The 22,816-nt window shown below is 43.3% G+C and overlaps 1 protein-coding gene across 1 annotated transcript in view; it reads right to left on the bottom strand.

Moving 5' to 3' along the window:
• Positions 1 to 6,546: 6,546 nt before the first annotated feature.
• Positions 6,547 to 22,816, bottom strand: part of CDH13 (cadherin 13) — a 530,998-nt gene continuing 514,728 nt past the window's right edge. The window contains exon 14 of the mRNA XM_040409712.1: positions 6,547 to 9,177. Within this exon, the coding sequence (XP_040265646.1) occupies positions 9,170 to 9,177 (8 nt within the window). The 3' untranslated portion in view covers positions 6,547 to 9,169. The remainder of the gene's footprint in view (positions 9,178 to 22,816) is intronic.

Below are 22,816 nucleotides of genomic sequence, written 5' to 3' on the forward strand. Positions count from 1 at the left end.
CTGGACTCTTTAACTGAATTAGAGCTAAAGGGGTTAGGCCAATAAAAAATCAGCCATCATATAGTCCATGACAATGTCTGACAAAGCTCAGGGGTGTGCCCTTTCTACTGCAGCTCTCTCTCTGTCACAGCTACCAACAGTAGCTAAGGCTGGTGGCAGTTGAAGAAGGGACTGAGCATGTGCGACCACCTTAGCAAAGTGGACAGAGACAGGAAAGAATAAAAAGCAGGTGGAGCTATACAGATAGATTTAATTGAATGATTCAGTGACTATACTATATTGTTAATTTCATGCAATTTCAAAAGTATTCACATCCAGGTGCTGGTTTGAAAAATGGAGAATTTTTTTTTGTGGGACTACACCTCTGTATGTGCGGCCATACGGTGCCTCTGGGAGGAATCGTGCTGTCCTCTACTCAGGGGTGCACCTAGCCTTTCTGCTGCCTGAGTTGAAAACTGAAATGGCGCCCCTCCCTTCCATAATGCCAATTTCTTAACCTAACCCCTTTGCCACAATGAAAATGCTCCCTCTTGCCCCTACCTGGTGCTGCCTGAGGCGATCGCCTCACCTGGCCTCATTGGTGGTGCACCCCTGCCTCTACTAGCAATGCCTCCATGTGCATCTGTATAATATTGGAGCCCCGTATAGGCACACTATGCCCCCGCACCAGTATTTGGATGCTGGATTGCAAATCCATAAAATTGCAGTATCCCAAGTCTTTAAGATGACCATAGGCATTAGATTAATATCGGCTGACCATCTGGATTACACGGGTGCCCCTGGAGAGCAGATGTTGGGGGAAAGAAGGGTTGAAATCCAACATGAACCATCTCTTTGTTCTCAGGGCAGATAAGCCAGCAGCCCCTTTCTCCCCCCAACGCCATTGAGGACACATGCATGCTTGGTCTGGCTGAGCATGCATGTGTATAGGGGAGGAATAGCTGTCAGACGGGTGCTCTTTGAAATGCATGGTTGGCTTTCGACTTGAAGGCAATGGGAAAATGAATACATTGCCCATGAATTACTGCAGACGTGATGCCTTTCCCTTCGCCTGGTAACTATTTACCTCCATAAAACTGCAAGACGCCAACGTTTCGTAATGAAGTACAAATGACTGAGCCGGTCGGGAAAAAAATTGCTTTATCTGAGGATAATAAACCTTATTTCGAGTATTTATGCCGCTGAATAATGGAAAACCTCCACCAGCAGTAATTAAGTCACTAAACGGATTCAATTTGGCCGCATTATTAGGAAATATGACTCCGGTTGTGTGATAACTTGAGGATTTACGATAATTGACCCCCTTTTTTCTCGGGAATGATGCGTGAAAGCCATACCAATTAAACAGGAGTGAGCAGGACCTAGAGCGCTGTGTCTACATCCAGGGACATCACGGGAAGGATTTATCTCACTTCTGTCAGGGTCGTAAAGTGCTGAATTGCTAAGTAGCTCATTATAATGAGGCTGCAACATGTTAAATAGCTGGAGTTTGCCATAAACAATTGCGCAAGGATTCTTTCTGCTGAGACGTGGCATTTTTTGGTCATATAGATTCCTGCATCTGTCCGGGAAACGCCTAGTAAAAGAAATTCATAAGGTGAGTCAACAATCTGGAAGTCAACCTCTTTTCAATTTTGATCTTGTCTAAAAAGCCCAATTTTCATACCTTAGTAAAGTTCATAGAGAAGGTTGCCCATTCAGGACCCTCAAGTATTAGCAAGGATGAGTAAAAAGAGCGGCTCTCATTCTCGGAGATGCATGTACTGACTGACTTCAATGAGAACCATGGTGGGACTGCAGGGAAACTGAAGATTTTCTACCAGGTTCTTCAATAGAATGCAGATGATTGCTAGGGGTCCCTGCAGTGTCATACTCTGTGATCATTGGTGTATGTTATAAGAAGGCTCTTCACCAGGAATAAAGGTGGTACGCATGAGTAGACAAGTGTCAATGCCAAGGAACAACACCTTGTAGCACTTATAGGTAATATGTTTAGAAAGCTCCTGCATTGTCTCCTTCTGGTTCTCCTAGATCTGGTCTTGTGTAGATAAGGTGCAGTTGGATGGGTGACAAGCAGACTTTAAGGGATTTTCCACCTTTTAGATATTGGTGACCTATCTACTGGATAGCTCATCAGTATCCGATTGGTGGGGTCTGACCACCCGACACCCCAACTAATTAGTGCTTTGCAGCAGCTGCCAGCACCAGAAATGTAACAATTTAAGTGAAAGTCAAATATTGTGCAGGTGCCATTTTCTGGGGATGCGACTTGTCTGTGGTCTCCAGGAGCACAGTGGCTTGTACTGTCCATTCCTGAACTCTTTCCCCCCAACTGCTTCAGTTTCTGGCTGGTTCTGACAGTCTACTGTTGATAAAGGCCAGAGCTGCTCCTCTTGTGGCTTTGTTTCTCCAGGCTCTGGCTCCCCTGAGCTAAACATCTGCTGTTTGCACACATGTGCACACACTGGAGCAGTATTCCCTGTCAACTTCCTGCCTGGGCTGAATATCCTTCCCTGGTCAGGAGTATATTACAGATACGAATGGAGTAGCACACAAAGGCAAAAAGAGGATCCTTCTCCGACACTCTTTCAAATTAGTCTGAGGATAACTTCTTGGTTATGAAGACCATCGTTATATTTGTGTAAGGTAACACAATTTGAGACTAATTTGAGAGCAGTGCTAGGGACAGATCCTCTTTTTCTCCTTTGTGCACTTGAGGGAATAACATTAGGGGTTGTTTAAAGTGGACAGAACCTTTAACAAGTAATCAAGATGGCAGTTTTTAAGAGGTACATAGGTCTGTTCTGTTGCCACCTTAAAAGAAAAAGAAATAGCGCTTACTATGTTATGGGGAACTGCATTTAAGGACATGGAGTCTGCAGAAGATGTACCCCTGCTAAACCAGCCTATTTATTATGGGTACCTGGCTAAGCTTCCATGAGCATGCTTGGACTGGGGTTCCTTGGGCCCAGCAGGGAAGATTCTTCTTGGGGCCCAACCCCCAAATCATGAATAAGGTGTAATAGGTTTTGATTCAAGGAAATATATCCTAGTGGCAATTTATTGTCTCCAAAGGCAGTTCCTAATGTGTTTTTTTTTTTAATCTGGACCTTTGGGGCCCACTATAGAATTATAGCCTGGGCCCACCAGAAGATCCTATGGTACTCTGGTGGGCCAGTCTGACATTGTCTATGAGCACCACGTAAAGAGATCTGCATTACCTGTAGGACCATCTTATACCGACCTTTACATAGAGTCTTGGAGAAGGCACTATGGGGTGGACCTGCAGGTCCATGCAACGCGGCATTGTCATGTGCACGAGTCTTAAAGTATTGTTATACAATGAAAATGTGGTAAGTTACAGGCAATAAGAATTGCACTTGCTAATTGTGGTGGTGTTCTCGCGCTGTCATCTGGTAATCCAGAAATGCAGGCAGCAGTTCTGGACATAGCTTTGCATGGAGCATCTGTAACTTTAAAGAAAAGTCATAGAGGAAAAAAAACACATCTGCAAAAAACCAAGTAGGCAAAAGTCCAGATTTCCTTTATTTCAGCATTTCACAAATAAATTACAAGTTTCTTTGCAACCACATCATGAATCAAAAAATGCTTATTTACACCTCAGGAACAGCAAGCAGTTCAGCAACTAAGGCCTGGAATCGGTGTCAAAACTACATGTGCTTGGAAAAAATATTGACTGTTTTATTGTAAATTATTTTAGAAAGGAAAGAAAAAAAATAAAATAACCGAAAAGAAAAAGTTAAAAAAAGTTTCTCAGAATTTACAGATTCCTTTAGTATGCCTTCTGACAAGGGAGGCAGCCATTTTGTAAGTTTTTCCTATAAGAGAGGATTTATTAGTAACCTAAGAGATCCCCTAAAGAGGAAATGCAACCAAAGGTCATCTTCCAACATGCCATAGACCAGGCATCCTCAAACTGCGGAATTTGAAAAGGTGATCTTCTAGCCTAGCGTTTGTCATAGACAAACGCTAGGCTAGAAGATCACCTTTTCAAATTCCTATAAGGTTGGACCTCCATTCAGCTACTGAGTTCCCCAACCCTTTTGGTGGTGCCAAGATGTTTCCAACACTGGAAATCTCAGACAGAATAATCTTAAGAAAGGTTCAAAATGTTGATTCAAATGTCAGATATTTCTAGAATTCTCAGTTTCGCTGAAGGAATTTGGGCACTTTTAGAGATCCACATCTTTCTATTCTTGAAAGAGGTGATAGTCTGAGATTCAGGATTCCACCTAGGTGTATCCATGATATGTCCGAAGATCATTTTCAGCTGGGTTTCATCTTTTGATATTGTGACTAATGAACCAATCAGTGGAATAGTTATTTAACGCTAAATCATTGAACGCTGTCCACGTTAGGATAAGAAGACCAACAATGCCATATATCCATAATAAGATGCCTTAGTTTCTCTCAGGATCTAGGTTTTTCAGTTACAGACAAATGTAATTGCACAATTTTCAGATACAGGATGATCTTGTTCAACTGATGAGGAAGTGATGTCTAAAAGATTAATTGCATAAGAATCTAGTAACAACCTTACATTAGAACCAGGGAGGTTATACACCAATTGAAAACATAAAAAAACATGTGTAACCAAAATATCTGATCTCGATCAGGGTTGCTCTTTAGGAGAGGATTCACTGCCTTACCTATAAATGTTCTCGAGAAATAACTTTGGTAAATCCTAGTGGCTCTTACTTTATACAATCACCCCATCTGGCAAAAAACAACCTTGATAGCCTCTTGCCTTCCTATATCTCCAAGTAGCAGTCGCACCTCTCTGTGTATTTCAACTTCTAAACATCTAGATGGCCTCTTGGCGTTTGGAGATATGGTTGCATGGCTGGATAAAACAGCTACTACTAACAAGACTTTTTCATGACGACTTTTTTTTTTTCTGAAAACTTCCTAAAATTCTTACATGCATTTTGTGATTAGGACATATACATATGCCAGGCCAGGGGGTGCACAGGACCAGCAATAGGGCATGCCAAGTTGAGGAATATGACACCAGACTTGATTTGAACCATTCATTTGGTTTTTGCATCACAGTCAACTGGGAGAGAAAAGAAAATGCAAGTTTTATGGCGGATTATGGATTATGGAATATGAATTATTCTTGGGAAATAATAAGAACTCTTAGATTGTCTTCTTTTGATAAGCAGAACTGTTGGTCGAAAAATCTCATTCTTGACCATGAACATAAACTAGAAGATGCCAAACACCCAGAACCTCTGGAACTTACACTTTTTAATGGAAGACCATTGATTGGAGGATATCTGTTCCTTTACAATGGACCGATTCCAGTCAAGGTTCTGAAATATGTTCTTAATTCCTCTACTGCACCCACCAGAAAAAAAAAAATACAAGAATATGTTTAACCATTCTGTGACCTCTATTGGTGCAATCCACACTGGGTCAATGTGCCTTAAACAAAGCTATAACTTATCTGCTTTTATAGCAAAAAAATAGGAATCATTAAACAGATGTGGATCATATTCCTCCCACATTCCTAACCTCCAAGTTTCTTGATCCTTGGGTACAAAATAACTATGGGTTGTCAAGAAAGGGGCATGACCTCATGGGACAAATAATGTTAATTGCGTGGCTCTAGATAAAGTTTAGATAAATCCCAGTTTAAGAAAATTGAATGGGAGACATGTTGGTTTCTTGTATCCATTATGTTAGCAGAAATGATCCTACCGTGCTACCACTCCTTCTACTCTCTATGGGTGGTGTATGGCAAAAGAGAGGGTTGGCCAGTGGTCAAGGGTTGGAAACCATAGGTCTATATATCATGACATTAATCTTGGTAGTAGAAAATATAACATAAAACTTTGGTTGCCATCAGCTTAATGGTCATCAAGACCACCGATGGATGGATCAGATCTTAGATGCTAGTGTTGAACTCATCATTGACAGGTCACGAGCCAAGAACCAGATCCTTCAAAATGGAAAGACTGGCTCTTTGCAGAAAGATTTTGCAACTCAACGGAAAGCATTGATGCATTCTTTCAAGTATTTGAAGAACACAGTATCCATTTCATATCTAACCGTCTCTAATGTGGATTGGACTGTGATTGGATTGTGCAACCCATTTTCCAAGACAACTGAACAGACATTTATTCCAGTAGAAGGTTAACCATTCATTACAGCAAATTCTTTTCAGGTGCTTTATTTTAAGATTTAGCCAGCAATCTAGAATACACTTTCTACTGGCACTTTGCCAAGATGCGACCTTTCCTCTCAGTGTGTCTTAACGCCATATTAAGCATGCCAGATGCTTTCAGCTTTTTCCACACCTTATGGCTAAGGAACCTTTACTATATGTATTTTATCTTTTTTTCACGAAGAATGCCTTATGTTATTTTACTTCTAGCCCTATTTGTTCTTTTTTCTTACTACCAGCTAACAGCGTGGAATAAATATTGTTTAAGCTTTCTGTAATTTTCTAAATATATTAATTACAGAACTTTTTGAGATAGGAAAATATCCTGGATGCCTGGAGCCTCCCTTTCTTTTTTCTATGAGAATTTGGTAAGATCTTGTAATTGGCTCAGAGGCGTTTGTACATTTCAGAAAATCCAATTTCCAATTAGGTGGGGCTTTAAAATTTGGTTGTGTATGAACATAAATATAATAATAAAAAATAAAAAAAAGTCTGAAATAGTTTTTTTAAAGGCATTTAGATAAACTGATTACAGTAGATTACAAACCATTAGTGATGCTTCTCTACTCTTTTACTGATTATCGTACTTGGAGCTCGACAGCTTAATATTTAAGGACAGGAAAACTTCTGCCCAGATTTTGCCTACCGTAGCTTTTATCCTACTGTGTGACTCTTATTGGTTCTTTACCTTTAATTATTACCTTTAATTAATATTATATTTAATTATTACTTTATTAGTTGTATGTAGTGAGTAAAGCTGGGTCTACACGGGGCGATGCAGCGGCCGATAGTCAGGAAGGAAGCGTTCCTTCCCGGCAGTCGGCTTCTCGTTCAGTGAAGGAGACCGCACAATTACATGGTCGCTTTTGCGATCCCTCGTCCTCATACAGAATCATGGTTTTGCTGTTTAGACCACACAATCTGCCGCCCAGAGACTATGAATAGAGTGCCTGCACGAGCGGCAGGATCACCCTATGAACGAGTATCGCTTGTTCATCGGGTGATTGGTGGCACATTCAGACTGGCAAATTGTCAGGAGATGGTGTGAGTGGAGGTAACCTTCATAGCCTGCTCCTCCTGTGCCAAATTCACAAGAAAAAGCTAAGATACGGAGAGTTGTTTGGAGGTAGGGGGGTCTCCAACACAGTAGATTGTTCGGGGTGGTAGTCCACACCAGGTTGAGAGATAGAGAGGGAGGGCTCCCCAGAGTATAATAGACCTGAAGACTTTGTTGGAGGTATTCAACTTATACCCCTTACAAGCTCTTTTTTTTGTTTTTTTCTTGTTCCAAATGAATAAACAGTAGCTTGTTAGGTTTGACTTGTAAGTCGATGACATTGTGTGGCCTCTTCTTTTTAATCAAAGAAAGAGCAACAACTAGTAACACCAAAGTCAGAGGTTAAGACAATAAACCCATGATGCAGCTCCTCATCTCTCAGCTTCCTGGACCTGCTCCCATTCCAGGAATCTAGCTAGGTGGAGGATGTATCTTGACTGATCAGTGCCAGGGGTATCAATAAGTCAACAGACACAGAAACTGAGTGTTTTTGCCTGGGTGAAGGAAAGTCTAGCCTGGCTCTAAGGTCTTGAACTTGTTCCAATTAGAATTACATAAAAACAACAAAAAGAGCAATAAAGAAAAGCCATGACCTTGTTCTTCCCATCTCTTCTATTGGGAGGATCCCAGTACAGACCAGGAAAGTCTCCTTTAATGCAAATTCTAACAAATGCTGACCCCTTTTCCGGTCTGGTTTGCTGGACAGTCCCAGAAAAAAATGGGACCATTAACTAGTAAATAGACGTTGATGATGGCCAGAGGCACCTGTTTCTCACTACCTACAAAATAAAATAAAAGCTGAAGTCGATCCAGGCGGCAGACTCGCTTTGAGCTTTTCATTATAAAATATTCCACCTGCTGTATTCTATATATATATTATCATCTATTTTACAATTTTATAGATATTCAAATAGTAAACTGCGCTCGACAAACTCTACTTTTCCCCGAAGACACGATTGCATATTCTTATAACACCTTCTATGTCACAAGAGTGCACAGACCACTTAGAAATAACATTTTGCAGACCCTAAAGCACCAAAAAGAAGCCAGGCTCTTGGATATCCTCGCAGAGAAAGGCGTTGTCATGATGCAGGAAACTCATCGATGCAACATTTTGAAGCATGTACCATTAAGTGCAATCCCTTCCATTATGACCAACTGGTTTTCTAGTACCATCGTCTTCTGCTAAGGAAGGGGTTAATACCCTCTAATTACTTCTGACAGGCTTACAATGTGTTTAAGTGGCATCTTATTACATTTTATTTGCAATGTGGATGTATCCTTAATGCGTTATTTCGCTGTCCCAGCTTTGCATTGCTGCCTTCTTGTCAACTACTGATTGGTAATCTTATTAACATGAACCCATTAAGGAATCCTTCGCTGTACTTCTCTAAAAGTGTTTCGGTTCAATGCACACAACATGCTGCCTCGAAACGCGTCGCTCGCAGCCTACGAGCTGCGTCTGGGTTTAGGGGAGGCAGTCTGTGTTAAAATGAAGCACACGTACACGCAAATCTGACAGACAAACTCTTTTAGGTTCGATAATCGGTACAACAATGTAAAAACAAACCGTGTGTAGGCGCCTATAGGATCAGTGTGTTCCGCCTCGAGCAGTAGTAGTCCTAACAATAGTCTCATTGTCTTTTCGGCAAAAAGAAAAAAAAAATCTCGTAAGCACTGGTATATCTCCGGCAGGGATCCGTTAATACAAAGAATGCAGAATCGTAGGCTGTCAAGGACTGGTGTACCATTTTATAGACTAATTGAGGTTGCAAATTAAAGAGTCTTGAGGAACTGAGGCCCGATCTTGAAGGAACTGTATACTGCAATCTTCGGATAAACATTTTTTTTTTTTTTTTTTTACTTTCCCCTCTTCGTGTTTCCATGGCGATGTGATAGCCAGTGTTGAAAGTTCCCGGTGCTCACAGACCTATATGAAACCAGAATAAAAAATGAAAAAAATGACTTGTTATTAAAGATGAAAAGCCTCAAAGTGAATATTTCATAGGTAACAATGTCATTTATCAGCATCGGGCAAGAATGAATTGAATTCAGGCTGCATTTAATCTGAGCCCCGGCAAGAGGCATGAGGTTACATACGAAGATTGTCTTTTCTAGTGGAGAGAAGGGTATGAACCTTCTCAATGGCAAGTCTGAAGAAATAATGGGGAAGACCTATATAACCTTTACAAGTTAACAGTTGACGTCTTATTGGTTTTGACCAGATCCACATTTAGCACTAGGCATTGTGGGTCCAGAGCCTAGGGCGGCAGCGGCTTAAAAAAAATAAAAATAAATATGCATATCTTTTTTTTTAAACCCCTACACTGCCTCCCTTTTTGGGTTAGGGCGAAGGTTGTGGGCCACACAGTATGGAGATAAAAGGAGAAAGATGCTATCTCTGCTCAAGGACTTACCACTAATAACATAGGCAACCAGAGCTTCCACACTTGGTGTTTGAAACTATAGAAGGACAGCTACATTCCCTAGTTTATTGATTGGGCAGTGTTGTTGATGCACCATATGAATTGTACTGCTTGGATTTGATATGGTACACCAAAAAGTGACAGAGGTTATCAGTCAACCTACTATCAGCCCTGGTTGAAAGGACAATTCTACTATTCATAATTTCAGGTCTTTGAGCAGCTTGTGTAATGAACAGTCCCACCTAAATAGTATTTATACACATACAAGTAAATGTCCAAGTGTAAATTGTGGGAGATTTGAGACCACCAAATGTTTTTTTCTTCAGGCTTCTGCTTTGTGCTTAGATTTGCCAATCAAGTTCTGAACAGGAACATCTCCAGATGGGACAGATCTTCTGCTTTGGCAATGAGCTCTATTAGTTCCTTCCTATTTATGTTTGGGGGAAGAGAAGTGATATGCTCTGGGCATCAAAAGTTGGTTTATAGAAGAGTTGCTATGTCTTACTCCCCCTTACCTGAAGGGAGAAAAGCCTAGCTAGAGGAAGTCTAGTCTCAAGATAAGTGCAAAGAAGTCAACCCTTTACATTATGTGGGTTCTTTTTGGAGAATCTATGTCTCTTTTGGAATACAGAATCAGGGCCAGACAGAATAATAGCTTTACATCAGTCATTCTGTCTATATTCTGGAGGGAGAACCAAAACTTGATTTTGGTGGGACTGGCCATCCATCTAATGTGTATGGAGAAATACTGGTATGCCCTTGATGACAGATGTAGAGGGAAAGATGGGTTGGACATGAGTTGGGCAGAAGTGTCTTTCAGGACTTACTCATCCCTCTCCCTTTTCCACAGCCAAGCTAAGCATGCAAGCAGGGGTGGATTGGCCATAGACCCTACAGTGAAATTTCCCAGTGGGCCGATACCCCAGGGGGCCACCCAAGTCCTCCTCTCTACCACTGACTGGGTACACAATGAGCTCTCAACAATAACAGTAATTGACGTTGTGAGAATCAGGTACCTATGTACCCAGCCAGAGACTGCACATGCCCTCCTGAATTTATCTGCTGTGGCCTGCACCTCACCTTCTAAGCCCACTGCTCCATAGACAACTGGAGAAGGAGGACAGAAGATAATGGTAGCTATTGATGGCCACCACAGAGGGCCAGCTTTTGGGGCAGTTATTTGGTTATGATGGGATGGTATTTTGCACTATGGTATTGTTGACCCTGCCTACTTGTGTTTCCACGCCCTGCCTACAAAATGGGGCCACTTTTATTTTTTTTTCAGGGCCACTTTAAGTTCCCAGTCCGCCCCTGCATGCAAGTGTATGAGGTGTCAGAATAGTTGCCAACAACATTCTAAGTTATGTAGTCATTTTTACCTTTCAGATGAGGTAATGATTGATAAGGGATCTTTCAAAAGCCGGTGGAGCACATTGCCGACATCCTACAAGAAGGTTTGTATTTTGTAGGTTGTATGGGTAAAAGGTCAAGAGACACAAAGGGGGTCATTTATTAATCTGAAATACGCCTAAATTAGGCACATTTCAGGTGCAGACTTTTCCTCGATCACGCCAGGTCTAAATAAGTGGGGGTGGCATGGGCGGGAAAGGGGACACGCCGGAAGGCCCGTCTCATTTATCATTTTATATGCCTGTTTTAAGAGTAGAAAAAGGTCTAAATGTAAGACAGCAAGGAAGCATTTAGAACTGGCGCTGGATGCGCCGAAGTTATGGAGAGGCCGGCGCCTCTTCATAACTCAGTGGATCCACCACCAGCTATAGGCCTTTATTAAGACCAGCGTCTAAAACGGCGGTCTTAATAAATGTGCCCCAAAGACTCTACTGGGTCCCATCCATGAAGTTGTCCAGCCATGCTGGATGTTCCGTCTGTAAAATTTCACTAATGTATTGATAATATCTGCCATGTTTAGATATAACCTAATGCATCAGGTAAGTACCCTCTGCCCATTGCTCAGAGGCACCGCTATATCATACATTGATCACTCAACGCCTCTCCCAAAAATATATGGATTTCTGTTCCCAAATGTGTGACTTTAACCGTAACCAGTAAATCATCACGGATTTAATGCAAATATTCAGACCTACTGTGGTGAGAATAGACCTGGTTAAAGTCTTGCAGACATAAAATCCCTGACACATTTGTTCGTAAACGCAATGGCTGGTGAATATCATGACTCAAGTGTGCACAGTCGGGGGTCTCGAGTTGAAACACATTAGGTAAAAATAAAACTGTCATTGAATAAATACCTTATGCAAAACCCGAGTAACCATTGTGTCAGCTACCGTGGAGTCGTGATGGGATAAAAGGCAAAGTAGTCACTGCTAGATAAATATGTGTAATTGAAGTGATTTTATACAACTCGTGCTGCACCTGAGGGGAAGGAATGCTGCCTGAGTAAGTAGGAGATATCTTGGTCTCGGGGGGGGGGGCAGAAGAGTTTTCAAAGGGATGGTGGACGTTGCTAGGAATCACTTGCTACCTTTGCAGTGATGTATCTCCGTGATTTGAGGTAGTGGTGGAGATATGGTCTGCTTGAGAGACTAGTTGACCCATGTTGAGGAAAAGGAGGGATGGGAAGAGAAGGGAAAATTTTTGAAAATTGTTTCGGGTTCGATTCCAACAAATTGGTCAAAGAATTAGATTTGGGTCTGAATTGATTCTACCTGAATCAAAAGTTCTTCAACCGGCCTGAAAATTTGTGTTTGACACCCTGAGGTTCTCCTAGGACATATTTGTTACTCTCTTTTTCAAATTTTATGCTCTCAAATAATGTAAGAATGACACTATATTACTCATAACTGACAGTGGTAACAGCATGTTCAAAAACACACTGCGTCCTAAGATGTCATGCTTTTAAATTGTTTTTTTAAATGTTGCAAAGATTGTCCCATATTTTGGACACACAGGATAGTATCAGAAGAGGTAGTAGCTTGTTCTAAAACAAAAATGTATACATACATGCCCTAGTATCTGAAGAAGCAGTATACTTAAAGGGGTTGTCTCATTTCAGCAAGTAACATTTATCATGTAGACAAGGTTAATATAAGGCACTTACTAATGTATTGTTATTATCCATATTGCTTCCTTTGCTGGCTTGATTCATTTTTCCATCACGTTATACACTTCTCCTTTCCATGGTATGGTTACGACCACCCTGCAATCCAGCAGTGGTGGTCGTGCTTGCGAACTATAAGAAAAAGTGCTGGCCGCTCTGGTGGCCGGGACCGTGAGAGCGCACACAGGCTGGTGCTTTTTCCTATAGCGTGCAAGCATGACCATCACTGATGGATTGGAGGGTGGTCGCAACCATGGAAACAAGAAGTATATAATGTAATGGAAAAATGAATCCAGCCAGCAAAGGAGGCAATATGGAGAATCACAATACATTAGTAAGTGCCTTGTATTAACTGTGTCCACATAGTAAATGCTACTTGCTTATGTGAGAGGACCCATCTTTAAATGGTAGAAAATGGCAACTTTTTTTGGGTAAAAAATATGGGCCCCATTAAACATTCCCTTGCTGAGACCACACTCTACACTGGTATTGATGCACTAAAATGTGCTTAATTGGGCACTTATAAATCTTGGAAAAATTGCAACAGGTTTTAGGAAAGAAAAAGACGCAATTGCGCAGCGCACACAGTGAAATCTATGCTGCTGTCGATGCTGGGAAGTATGCATATAAAACACTTATGAGCCGTAGAAGCTTTGCAAGAAGTTTTTGGACTAAAGAGGCTGGCTCATGTACAGAAAAAAGAGTACTGTCTCTTTATATGATATTCGGGCAGTGAGTGCAACACATGAAGAAACACAACTGCCTATATGGTGTCCCTAATGATAAAACCAAGCAATTAATTCTACCTAAATATAGGTTCTTCACAATCCCTACCCTAAAATAGCTGGCTTGTGTGTCTAATCGATGTCTGTCAGAGACATGGCAGACATGTCCCATCACATCAGTGGCTGAGCTCATAATGGCGTCAGAGCTAGCACAGCGCCTAGTAGACCAGCAAATATCCTACCTCTGACTGCAAAGTAGCTGGCCGGTCCCCACCAAGTGTCATGTGATCCTCCATGTTCATCTTCCCTGCCCTGTTTCCATCGCTAGAATTAATGATTCGTCCAAAACTTTGGCTTTGTTTCGAAGAGTTTTTGTAAAATTGGTGAAGAACCCAATTCTTTTGGAATCCATTCGCTCATCTCTATGAGGGAGAAAGAATGGGCTGGCGTGGACTGTAATGGCCACAACCTGGATTTAACAAGCTTTGATCAAGCGTATTGGGCAGGTTGAGGCTAGAGCCCACCATGAGAACAGAGGCAAGGAAGCAACTGAGGTTCTGAAGCTCCCATCTCTGATCACCAAGCTAGTTGGATTCCAGTGTAGTAGTAGTAGTGCTCAGCTCAACTCAACTATACTCAAAGACACCAAAGTGTGAATCCCTGACACATGCTCCACCACCTCAAAAGGCTTCACACAGTGTATCAGTGGTGTCTAGAGTATCCCTGGTTCATCTTGCAGAAGAACCCACTGGCGTTTACATGGGGCATCTTGGAAACAATTTACAACAAATCTATAATGAAGATTTTTTTTGGTTTCCAACAAGCAGAACAATCTATCTCCATTCCCTGTATCTCCCGCTGCTGAGGAGGATAATTAACAGTAATTAATTCAATAAAGCATTTGAAATGAAGGTCATTTGATGACAGAACGTGCCTTGTTCAGAGAACTGCACTTTGTGCTCGGGGACGTCTTATTAATTGGATGGTGAATGAAAAGTTCTTGTTTTCCTCCTGAGAGATGGTGATGGGGTTAACTGGGAAGCAGAGTTCTTGGATCTGTCCTGATTCCGGTATTAATTGACAGGTTGAAGATTCAGTAGAGAAGGACGCCGGTCTGGTATACACCTTTACATACATAAAGCACAATGCATTATGGGGGCCTTAGAAGTGACCATTGACTCCATCTTAGGGCCCCGATTACTCCATGTCAAGCTTGCTTAAGAGTGGTGCTTCCATATCTATACTGGAGGTTGACTTTGCTTGTGTGGCCACCTCTTTTGGGACATGGCATCGATGTGCTTGGAAATCTTGGGAACCTAATCCAATAATTATGGCTGAATCAAAATGAAATGGGTTGTTCAACTAGAAAGTAAACTTAGGTAGAGGAGGGGGGGTGGTTGTACTTAAACTCTGAAAGTCCCGACGTTCCAGCACCATGGCTCCCAACCTCGGCTATTTCCAGTGCTCTCTCCGAACTAGAAGTGATGACCTGACTTTGCATTCATGTGACTGCTGCAGCCAATAACTGGCCTCAGCCGTCACATGTGCAAAAAGGACACATCACTGCAGAGGCTCAGCGGTCACATGCCTGTACTTAGGTTGGAAATACGTATATGTATAAAAAGTACAGGAACGCTTTGTTCTCTCAGTAGACGTTTGTTGGGACTTTGATAAGGGTCTTTCTAGATGGGACAATGCAAGGCCATAACCAGTGCCGATAAATCGAGTAGACCAGCACTCCTTTCGATAGCCTTCACATCGGCTGATGGAAACTACACGGGGAATGAATGATCGTCAGTACGATCGTTTGTCCCTTATGCAGTTACGTTGTATCAGTGGCAACTGCCCTGTTTTTCTTGTCTGTACGAAAGATCTGATCATTTGACAAACACAACCACTGGTCCATAATCTGGTATGAGCGCTCTCATGACTTCTCCTCTGCCTGATCATTGGCCCATGGACAAAGGTCTTAAAGGGATTGTCCATGAATAGAGAAACAAGTCCTCTTTCTTAAAGATACAGCTGCCACTAAGCAAACCATGCAATGGGGACCCCAGAGATTCAGCGGCATTAATTTCAACTGCATCTGCGCCTGCGGGATATGGATACAGTTGAATACAATGGTGAAGCAGGGAGCCGCCAGCTTCCTGTCCCACTATTCATTCTGTGACTGGCGGTGTTGGGGGGCACAGAAAGGCGGACTGTATTGTGTTGAGGGCACATAACTGGCACCATATTGTGGTGAGGGAACCATATTGTGCTGGGGGCATACCAGTGGGCATTATACTGTGGTCGGGGAACATATGGGGCATTTTACTGTGTTGGGGCATAATACTTTGTGGGGGCACATAAGTGGGCATTGTACTATATAGGGGGGCGTCTAAAAAGTCACTATAATAGAGGTGCAATGGGGTGGCGTTTAGCCCTGCAATGGGGCAAAGTTTAGCAGCAGTACAGGGCAGAGTAAAAGAGTCAGGGGCTCCCAGACATTACTTAGCCTAGGGGCCTAAGAGGCACTGAATCCGTCCCTGTCCATCCGTAGTGGTATTGCAGCTCAGATGAAGTGAATGAGGTTGGGCTGCAATAACACTCATAACCTGTGGACAAAAGTGGCGCTGTTTTTGAAAAGAAAGCATCTATGTTGATCTAATTCTGGAAAATCCCTTCAAGTGTCCATTCTGGGCCTGGATTTTTTAAGGAAGGTTGGATTGGGCCTGCTAATCCTTTCCCCTCCAGTACAGGGCGTCTGTAAAGCCCTCGGTAGGGATGAGCAAAGGTATGAAAAATTAGATTCAGTTGCTTCGCCGAATTTCGCAAAAAAATTCAATTTGTGGCGAATCACTTTGTCACAAAGCGCATTCCTTTGCATGTAGCGGGTGAAATTACGGTGAACGGTGATCCCTACTGTGACCCATCCCCGTCATTGAACTCCTCAGATGCCACCTTCATCACTGATCACGGCATCTGAGGCTACAATTTTGGCCTTTCAGGGGTTAATCGGGTAAAAAGAAAAAAATACTCTCCTTATCCATTTGTGGCGGCCATCTTGATGAAACCCATCTTGTACGGTCGCGTTATGACATCATCATGTCATCACGCTAGCTGCCTGCCCAGCGCAGCAGCATGGTGATGTCATATGTCACCCCGCGCAAGATTTCACACGGTTTCTGCTATCAAGATGGTCACAAACACCTTGTCGCGAGCAAATGGATAAGGTAAGTATATTTATATATTTTTTTTTTACGCCTTAACGCTACTATAAGGGCGCCAGGAAGTTACGCTTTGCTGGAAATTCGAATCGAAGTCAATTCGTTCAGCTTTGATTCGCTCAACACTAGCCCTCGGGTCGCTCCGGTTTTTCCGGGGGGCATAAAAGGTCTGCAACGAATGCAGATGGTGTCCAAGGAATGCCGAATAGCCCTGGCATGTATAACCATGATGCCCTGTCCTGTGGGACTGATGTTTAGGTCAGGAGACCTTCAGGCCCACGTACTTTGCCTGTACATACTGAAAAGTGCCGCCACTCTTTATTCTGGATGTAATAACGCCATGCTTGGACCCCTGTGAAGTGTCATTGTCAAGCGAGCCCCCACATGAGCGATCCTGACAAGGGCTCCATCTACACAAACATTACCCGCTGCGACCATTTACAGGAGACGGAGCGCTCGGCTCCTTGTCCAGATTACCATGCGCTCGCACTATTGTGCGGTATAATGGTACTTCGGAACAATGACACATATATTTGTTTCTCTCTTATTTTTCCGTCGTCAACAGGCGCATTAAGAGCCTCTGAAGTGCGCTCTACATCATGCATGGATGTGTCAGTACTTGAAAATAATTGCTAAGTGGCAAAGTGAGCAACAAATTTAGGAAAAATATTACTTTCTCTCCACAGAGCGGTAATTCACATGGTTGGCGCTGCCTAAAAGCCCGGATTGTAAGACGCTGACGCCGTTGTGTTAGGAGTAGAATAATGACTAACGAATGAATATCTTCGACAGAAAACTTTTCAACCAGTTGGAAGCAATCTAAAGAAACGTTACATTTGCCATCAAGCAAATCAGTTCGAACGGGATAAGTAATTCAAATGTATTACAATGTATCCATTGCTTTAATGAAAGTTTTTTCCCCCCAGAAATAAAATACTAATGACCTGTCCTTGGGATGACATCAGTTTCTGATCAGTGGGACTGCCCAGTGCCCACCAGACCGTGGTGCTCCATTGATCACTACAGCCTGTTCCTAAGCCAGAGACATGGCCCATGTGAATGGACCTGAGCTGTAATACCAAGCACAGCCACTACACACTATACGGCGCTGTGCTGGGTTAGCTGTGAGGAGGCTGCAGCACTTGCCCAAGCACCGCAACCTCTTCAAACTCTTCAAGCTAATTTAGTGGTGGTGCCAGGAGTCTGACCCATAATATTCAGATGTTGATGAGTTTGCGACATTTGTGCAACTTTTTAATTTCTTAAATGTCACATTAACAGAACTAGCCACATCCACTTTTCAAAACTGGGGTTGAGCAGTGTAAGATCACAAAAAGTCACAAATGTCTGCACAACTAGGCCCTACTTTTGGAGGCCAGAGGTCTGGAGTGCAGAATCCCCTCTATCGTGTCTTATATTCCAGTGACAAAGCTGTATATGATAATAGGAATAATAAGAGTGGTAGATGATGAGTTGTACACGGGGGGAGAGAGAATACAGTGCAACCAGTCAGAATGGCGGAAATGACGGCAGCAGAAGACGATTAATTGTGTAGGGGTGGAGAGAAAGAACTGTAACCAATCAGATGATAGGAATGACGACAGAAGAGGATGAGTTGTGCAGGGGTGGAGACAGAACCCTGTGTAACCAATCAAATAATAGGAATGATGACAGCAGAAGGGGATGAGTTGTGCAGGGGTGGAGAGAAAGAACTGTGTAACCAATCAGATAATAGGAATGATGACAGCAGAAGGGGATGAGTTGTGCAGGGGTGGAGACAGAACCCTGTGTAACCAATCAGATGATAGGAATGATGACAGCAGAAGAAGATGAATTGTGCAGGGGTGGAGACAGAACCCTGTGTAACCAATCAGATGATAGGAATGATGACAGCAGAAGATGAGTTGTGCAGGGGTGGAGACAGAACACTGTGTAACCAATCAGATGATAGGAATGATGACAGCAGAAGATGAGTTGTGCAGGGGTGGAGTAAGAACACCGTGTAACTAATCAGATGCTAGGAATGATGACAGCAGAAGATGAGTTGTGCAGGGGTGGAGACAGAACCCTGTGTAACCAATCAAATAATAGGAATGATGACAGAAGAAGATGAATTGTGCAGGGGTGGAGACAGAACACTGTAACCAATCAGATGATAGGAATGATGACAGCAGAAGATGAGTTGTGCAGGGGTGGAGACAGAACACTGTGTAACCAATCAGATGCTAGGAATGACGACAGCAGAACAGGATGAGTTGTGCAGGGGTGAAGACAGAACACTGTGTAACCAATCAGATGCTAGGAATGATGACAGCAGAACAGGATGAGTTGTGCAGGGGTGGAGACAGAACACTGTGTAACCAATCAGATGCTAGGAATGATGACAGCAGAACAGGATGAGTTGTGCAGGGGTGGAGACAGAACACTGTGTAACCAATCAGATGTCAGGAATGATGACAGCAGAACAGGATGAGTTGTGCAGGGGTGGAGACAGAACACTGTGTAACCAATCAGATGCTAGGAATGATGACAGCAGAACAGGATGAGTTGTGCAGGGGTGGAGACAGAACACTTTGTAACCAATCAGATGCTAGGAATGATGACAGCAGAACACGATGAGTTGTGCAGGGGTGGAGACAGAACACTGTGTAACCAATCAGATGTCAGGAATGATGACAGCAGAAGATGAGTTGTGCAGGGGTGGAGACAGAACACCGTGTAACCAATCAGATGCTAGGAATGATGACAGCAGAACAGGATGAGTTGTGCAGGGGTGGAGACAGAACACTGTGTAACCAATCAGATGATAGGAATGATGACAGCAGAAGATGAGTTGTGCAGGGGTGGAGTAAGAACACTGTGTAACCAATCAAATAATAGGAATGATGACAGAAGAAGATGAATTGTGCAGGGGTGGAGTAAGAACACTGTAACCAATCAGATGATAGGAATGATGACAGCAGAAGATGAGTTGTGCAGGGGTGGAGACAGAACACTGTGTAACCAATCAGATGTCAGGAATGATGACAGCAGAAGATGAGTTGTGCAGGGGTGGAGAGAAAGAACTGTGTAACCAATCAGATGATAGGAATGATGACAGCAGAAGATGAGTTGTGCAGGGGTGGAGACAGAACCCTGTGTAACCAATCAAATAATAGGAATGATGACAGAAGAAGATGAATTGGGCAGGGGTGGAGTAAGAACACTGTAACCATCAGATGATAGGAATGATGACAGCAGAAGATGAGTTGTGCAGGGGTGGAGACAGAACACTGTGTAACCAATCAGATGTCAGGAATGATGACAGCAGAAGATGAGTTGTGCAGGGGTGGAGAGAAAGAACTGTGTAACCAATCAGATGATAGGAATGATGACAGCAGAAGATGAGTCGTGCAGGGGTGGAGACAGAACACCGTGTAACCAATCAGATGCTAGGAATGATGACAGCAACACAGGATGAGTTGTGCAGGGGTGGAGACAGAATAATGTGTAACCAATCAGATGATAGGAATGATGACAGAGGAAGATGAATTGTGCAGGGGTGGAGACAGAACACTGTGTAACCAATCAGATGATAGGAATGATGACAGCAGAAGATGAGTTGTGCAGGGGTGGAGTAAGAACACTGTAACCAATCAGATGATAGGAATGATGACAGCAGAAGATGAGTTGTGCAGGGGTGGAGACAGAACACTGTATAACCAATCAGATGATAGGAATGATGACAGCAGAAGATGAGTTGTGCAGGGGTGGAGACAGAACACTGTGTAACCAATCAGATGCTAGGAATGATGACAGCAGAAGATGAGTTGTGCAGGGGTGGAGACAGAACACTGTGTAACCAATCAGATGCTAGGAATGATGACAGCAGAAGATTTGTGCAAAATAGCAACGTGTTTCAGGGCTGGACCAACCTCTTCCTCAGGTATCACACACAAACTGTAGTAGAGGGGCTTTTGGATCTACTCAGGCATCCAGACCCTGGTGTGGCGGCGACCTCTGCACCTTCTATAACTACAACCCTGGTGAGCAGTATGGAACATGTGATTTGCTACGTGGTCATCATCCTTGACTGTAAAATGACTTGAACCAAATCCACTATCTATAGGTAGATCAGGGAGAACAGAACTGCGGCCCAGGCCTGTGCATATTGTCTGGTAAGGTATAACCCAATCTACATAATATGTTGTCGAACACAAGTACTCAGACTGAATGGCGGCAGCGGTTTTTAAAGCAAGCCTGGCAAGAAGATAAATGTATCTTACTGGAGACTGGAGCGGAATATCTTTGATGGAAGGTACTTGGCTAATGTCTGTGCCGTTTCTCCTATACCGCTATAGAGTGAAAATTCAATTTATATTAATGAATCTGCACAAGAGCCACTTACACTCTCACCAGTTGTCTTGTGCTTCTTTTGATGTCAGAACTTCTGAAATTTACTCCACAGTTCGAACATCAAAAGAATACAGATCAGCACTAAAAGGCCTTCAAAGGCTCCTAAATAAACGTAGACCTCTTGGTTTTAGCAATAAGGAAAATAAGTTGATCCTCCTGGGTGCCTGGAGACACGAAGCTCTTCTGAGTTTATAATGGTGGATATCTGAATCCTATTACTTAACCCCATCAGGTCTTCAGCTCCCTCCTTCTAAGGTCTTCATCATGACAGTCCATGCTAAAGGTTTTATCATCCTTCAAGCTGACCACACATGGTGGTGTCTCCATGGCAAGTCCCCCCCAATGCTCATCAATGGCGGAGCAGTGGTCCGATCCCGATTTTCCTCATGTTGGATGATCACATTGTGACTTGTGATCACTAGAAGTGTCCTTCAGGTGGCTACACGTGGTGCAGTTCCTGGCCTGACATGGGATCAGAAATGTATCCCCCATCTTATAGAGTGGTGGCTGATGACCGAGAGGTGCAATCTCTTTATGATCGGTGGAGGTCTCATCGCCGGTCCTGAGAATGAAAGGGATGCGTGCCAGGGTAGGAGATTGCAACAGGTCCCATTGCGTGTGGGTGCCCAGGCCACGGCTTGGCAGGGACAACCAGCTATACCAGCAGTGTGGCCCCTGCAGCATAAAGGAAAGGCTTCCTGAGCTGTTATAGGTAGAGAGATGCAGAAGAAAGGACAAGCCTCCTAAGCTGTGATAGGGAGAGAGCTGCAGCTGAAAAGATACGCCTCCTGAGCTCTGATAGGGAGAGAGCGGCAGAAGAAAGGACACACCTCCTAAGCTGTGATAGGGATAGAGCTGCAGTGGAAAGGACACGCCTCCTAAGCTGTGATAGGGAGAGAGCTGCAGTAAAAAGATACGCCTCCTGAGCTCTGATAGGGAGAGAGCTGCAGCAGAAAGGACACGCCTCTTGAGCTGTCAGCTTGAAATAAATCTAGCAGAGAAATGAATGAGTAGATCTCTGGATCCATGTGAGGTACAGGGCTGGTTCTGGCTTTGTTAGAGAGAGGTTGTCATGTTCTATATGATGTCTGATTTTCATGTTTTTACATTAATTCTGGAATAACCCCTTTAGGTTTAGTGCCTTGAACATGGACATTTAATTTAGGTTTTTAGGTGCTCATGAAAGTTGTTGGGTGAAAGTTATTCCTCCTGACTCCCTGAGCTGAGAGAGGCGAGAGCTGCTGCCAGACCTGAAGGATCGGGCACTGAAATCCCACTTGTCCTAATGAAGGGGCCTGTAAACGTTTCATGTACAGCCTCACGGCCTCATAAATACTAATCGCTGTGAAACACCAGTCGTCAAGTAGTCGGCACAGTTATTTCGCCGATTTAAAGGGATATTGACGTACAGGCCAGAGTATGGGAAAAACATCAGGATTATGTGGATGGAACACTGGGCAGTATAGTTACTACAAGTCCCAGGCCGGCATTAAAGGGGTCGATCAGGGTTAGAGAAACATGGCCTCTTTATCCTGAACACAGCGCCACATCCCTCCACAGGTTGTGTGCGGTATTGCAGCTCAGCCCTAATCACATACTAACCAACATTTCATTTGATAAATTAGGAACAAGTCACCCTATCTCCCAAGAACAACCCCCAAATCGGGCAGAGTTTACATAAGCCCTGCCCATTTTCGGCCTTGGACAGTTCGAATTTGCAGGGGCTGTCACTGGACTG

This window comes from Bufo bufo, chromosome 10 (genome assembly GCF_905171765.1).
Source record: "Bufo bufo chromosome 10, aBufBuf1.1, whole genome shotgun sequence".
NCBI classification, from domain to species: Eukaryota; Metazoa; Chordata; class Amphibia; order Anura; family Bufonidae; genus Bufo; species Bufo bufo.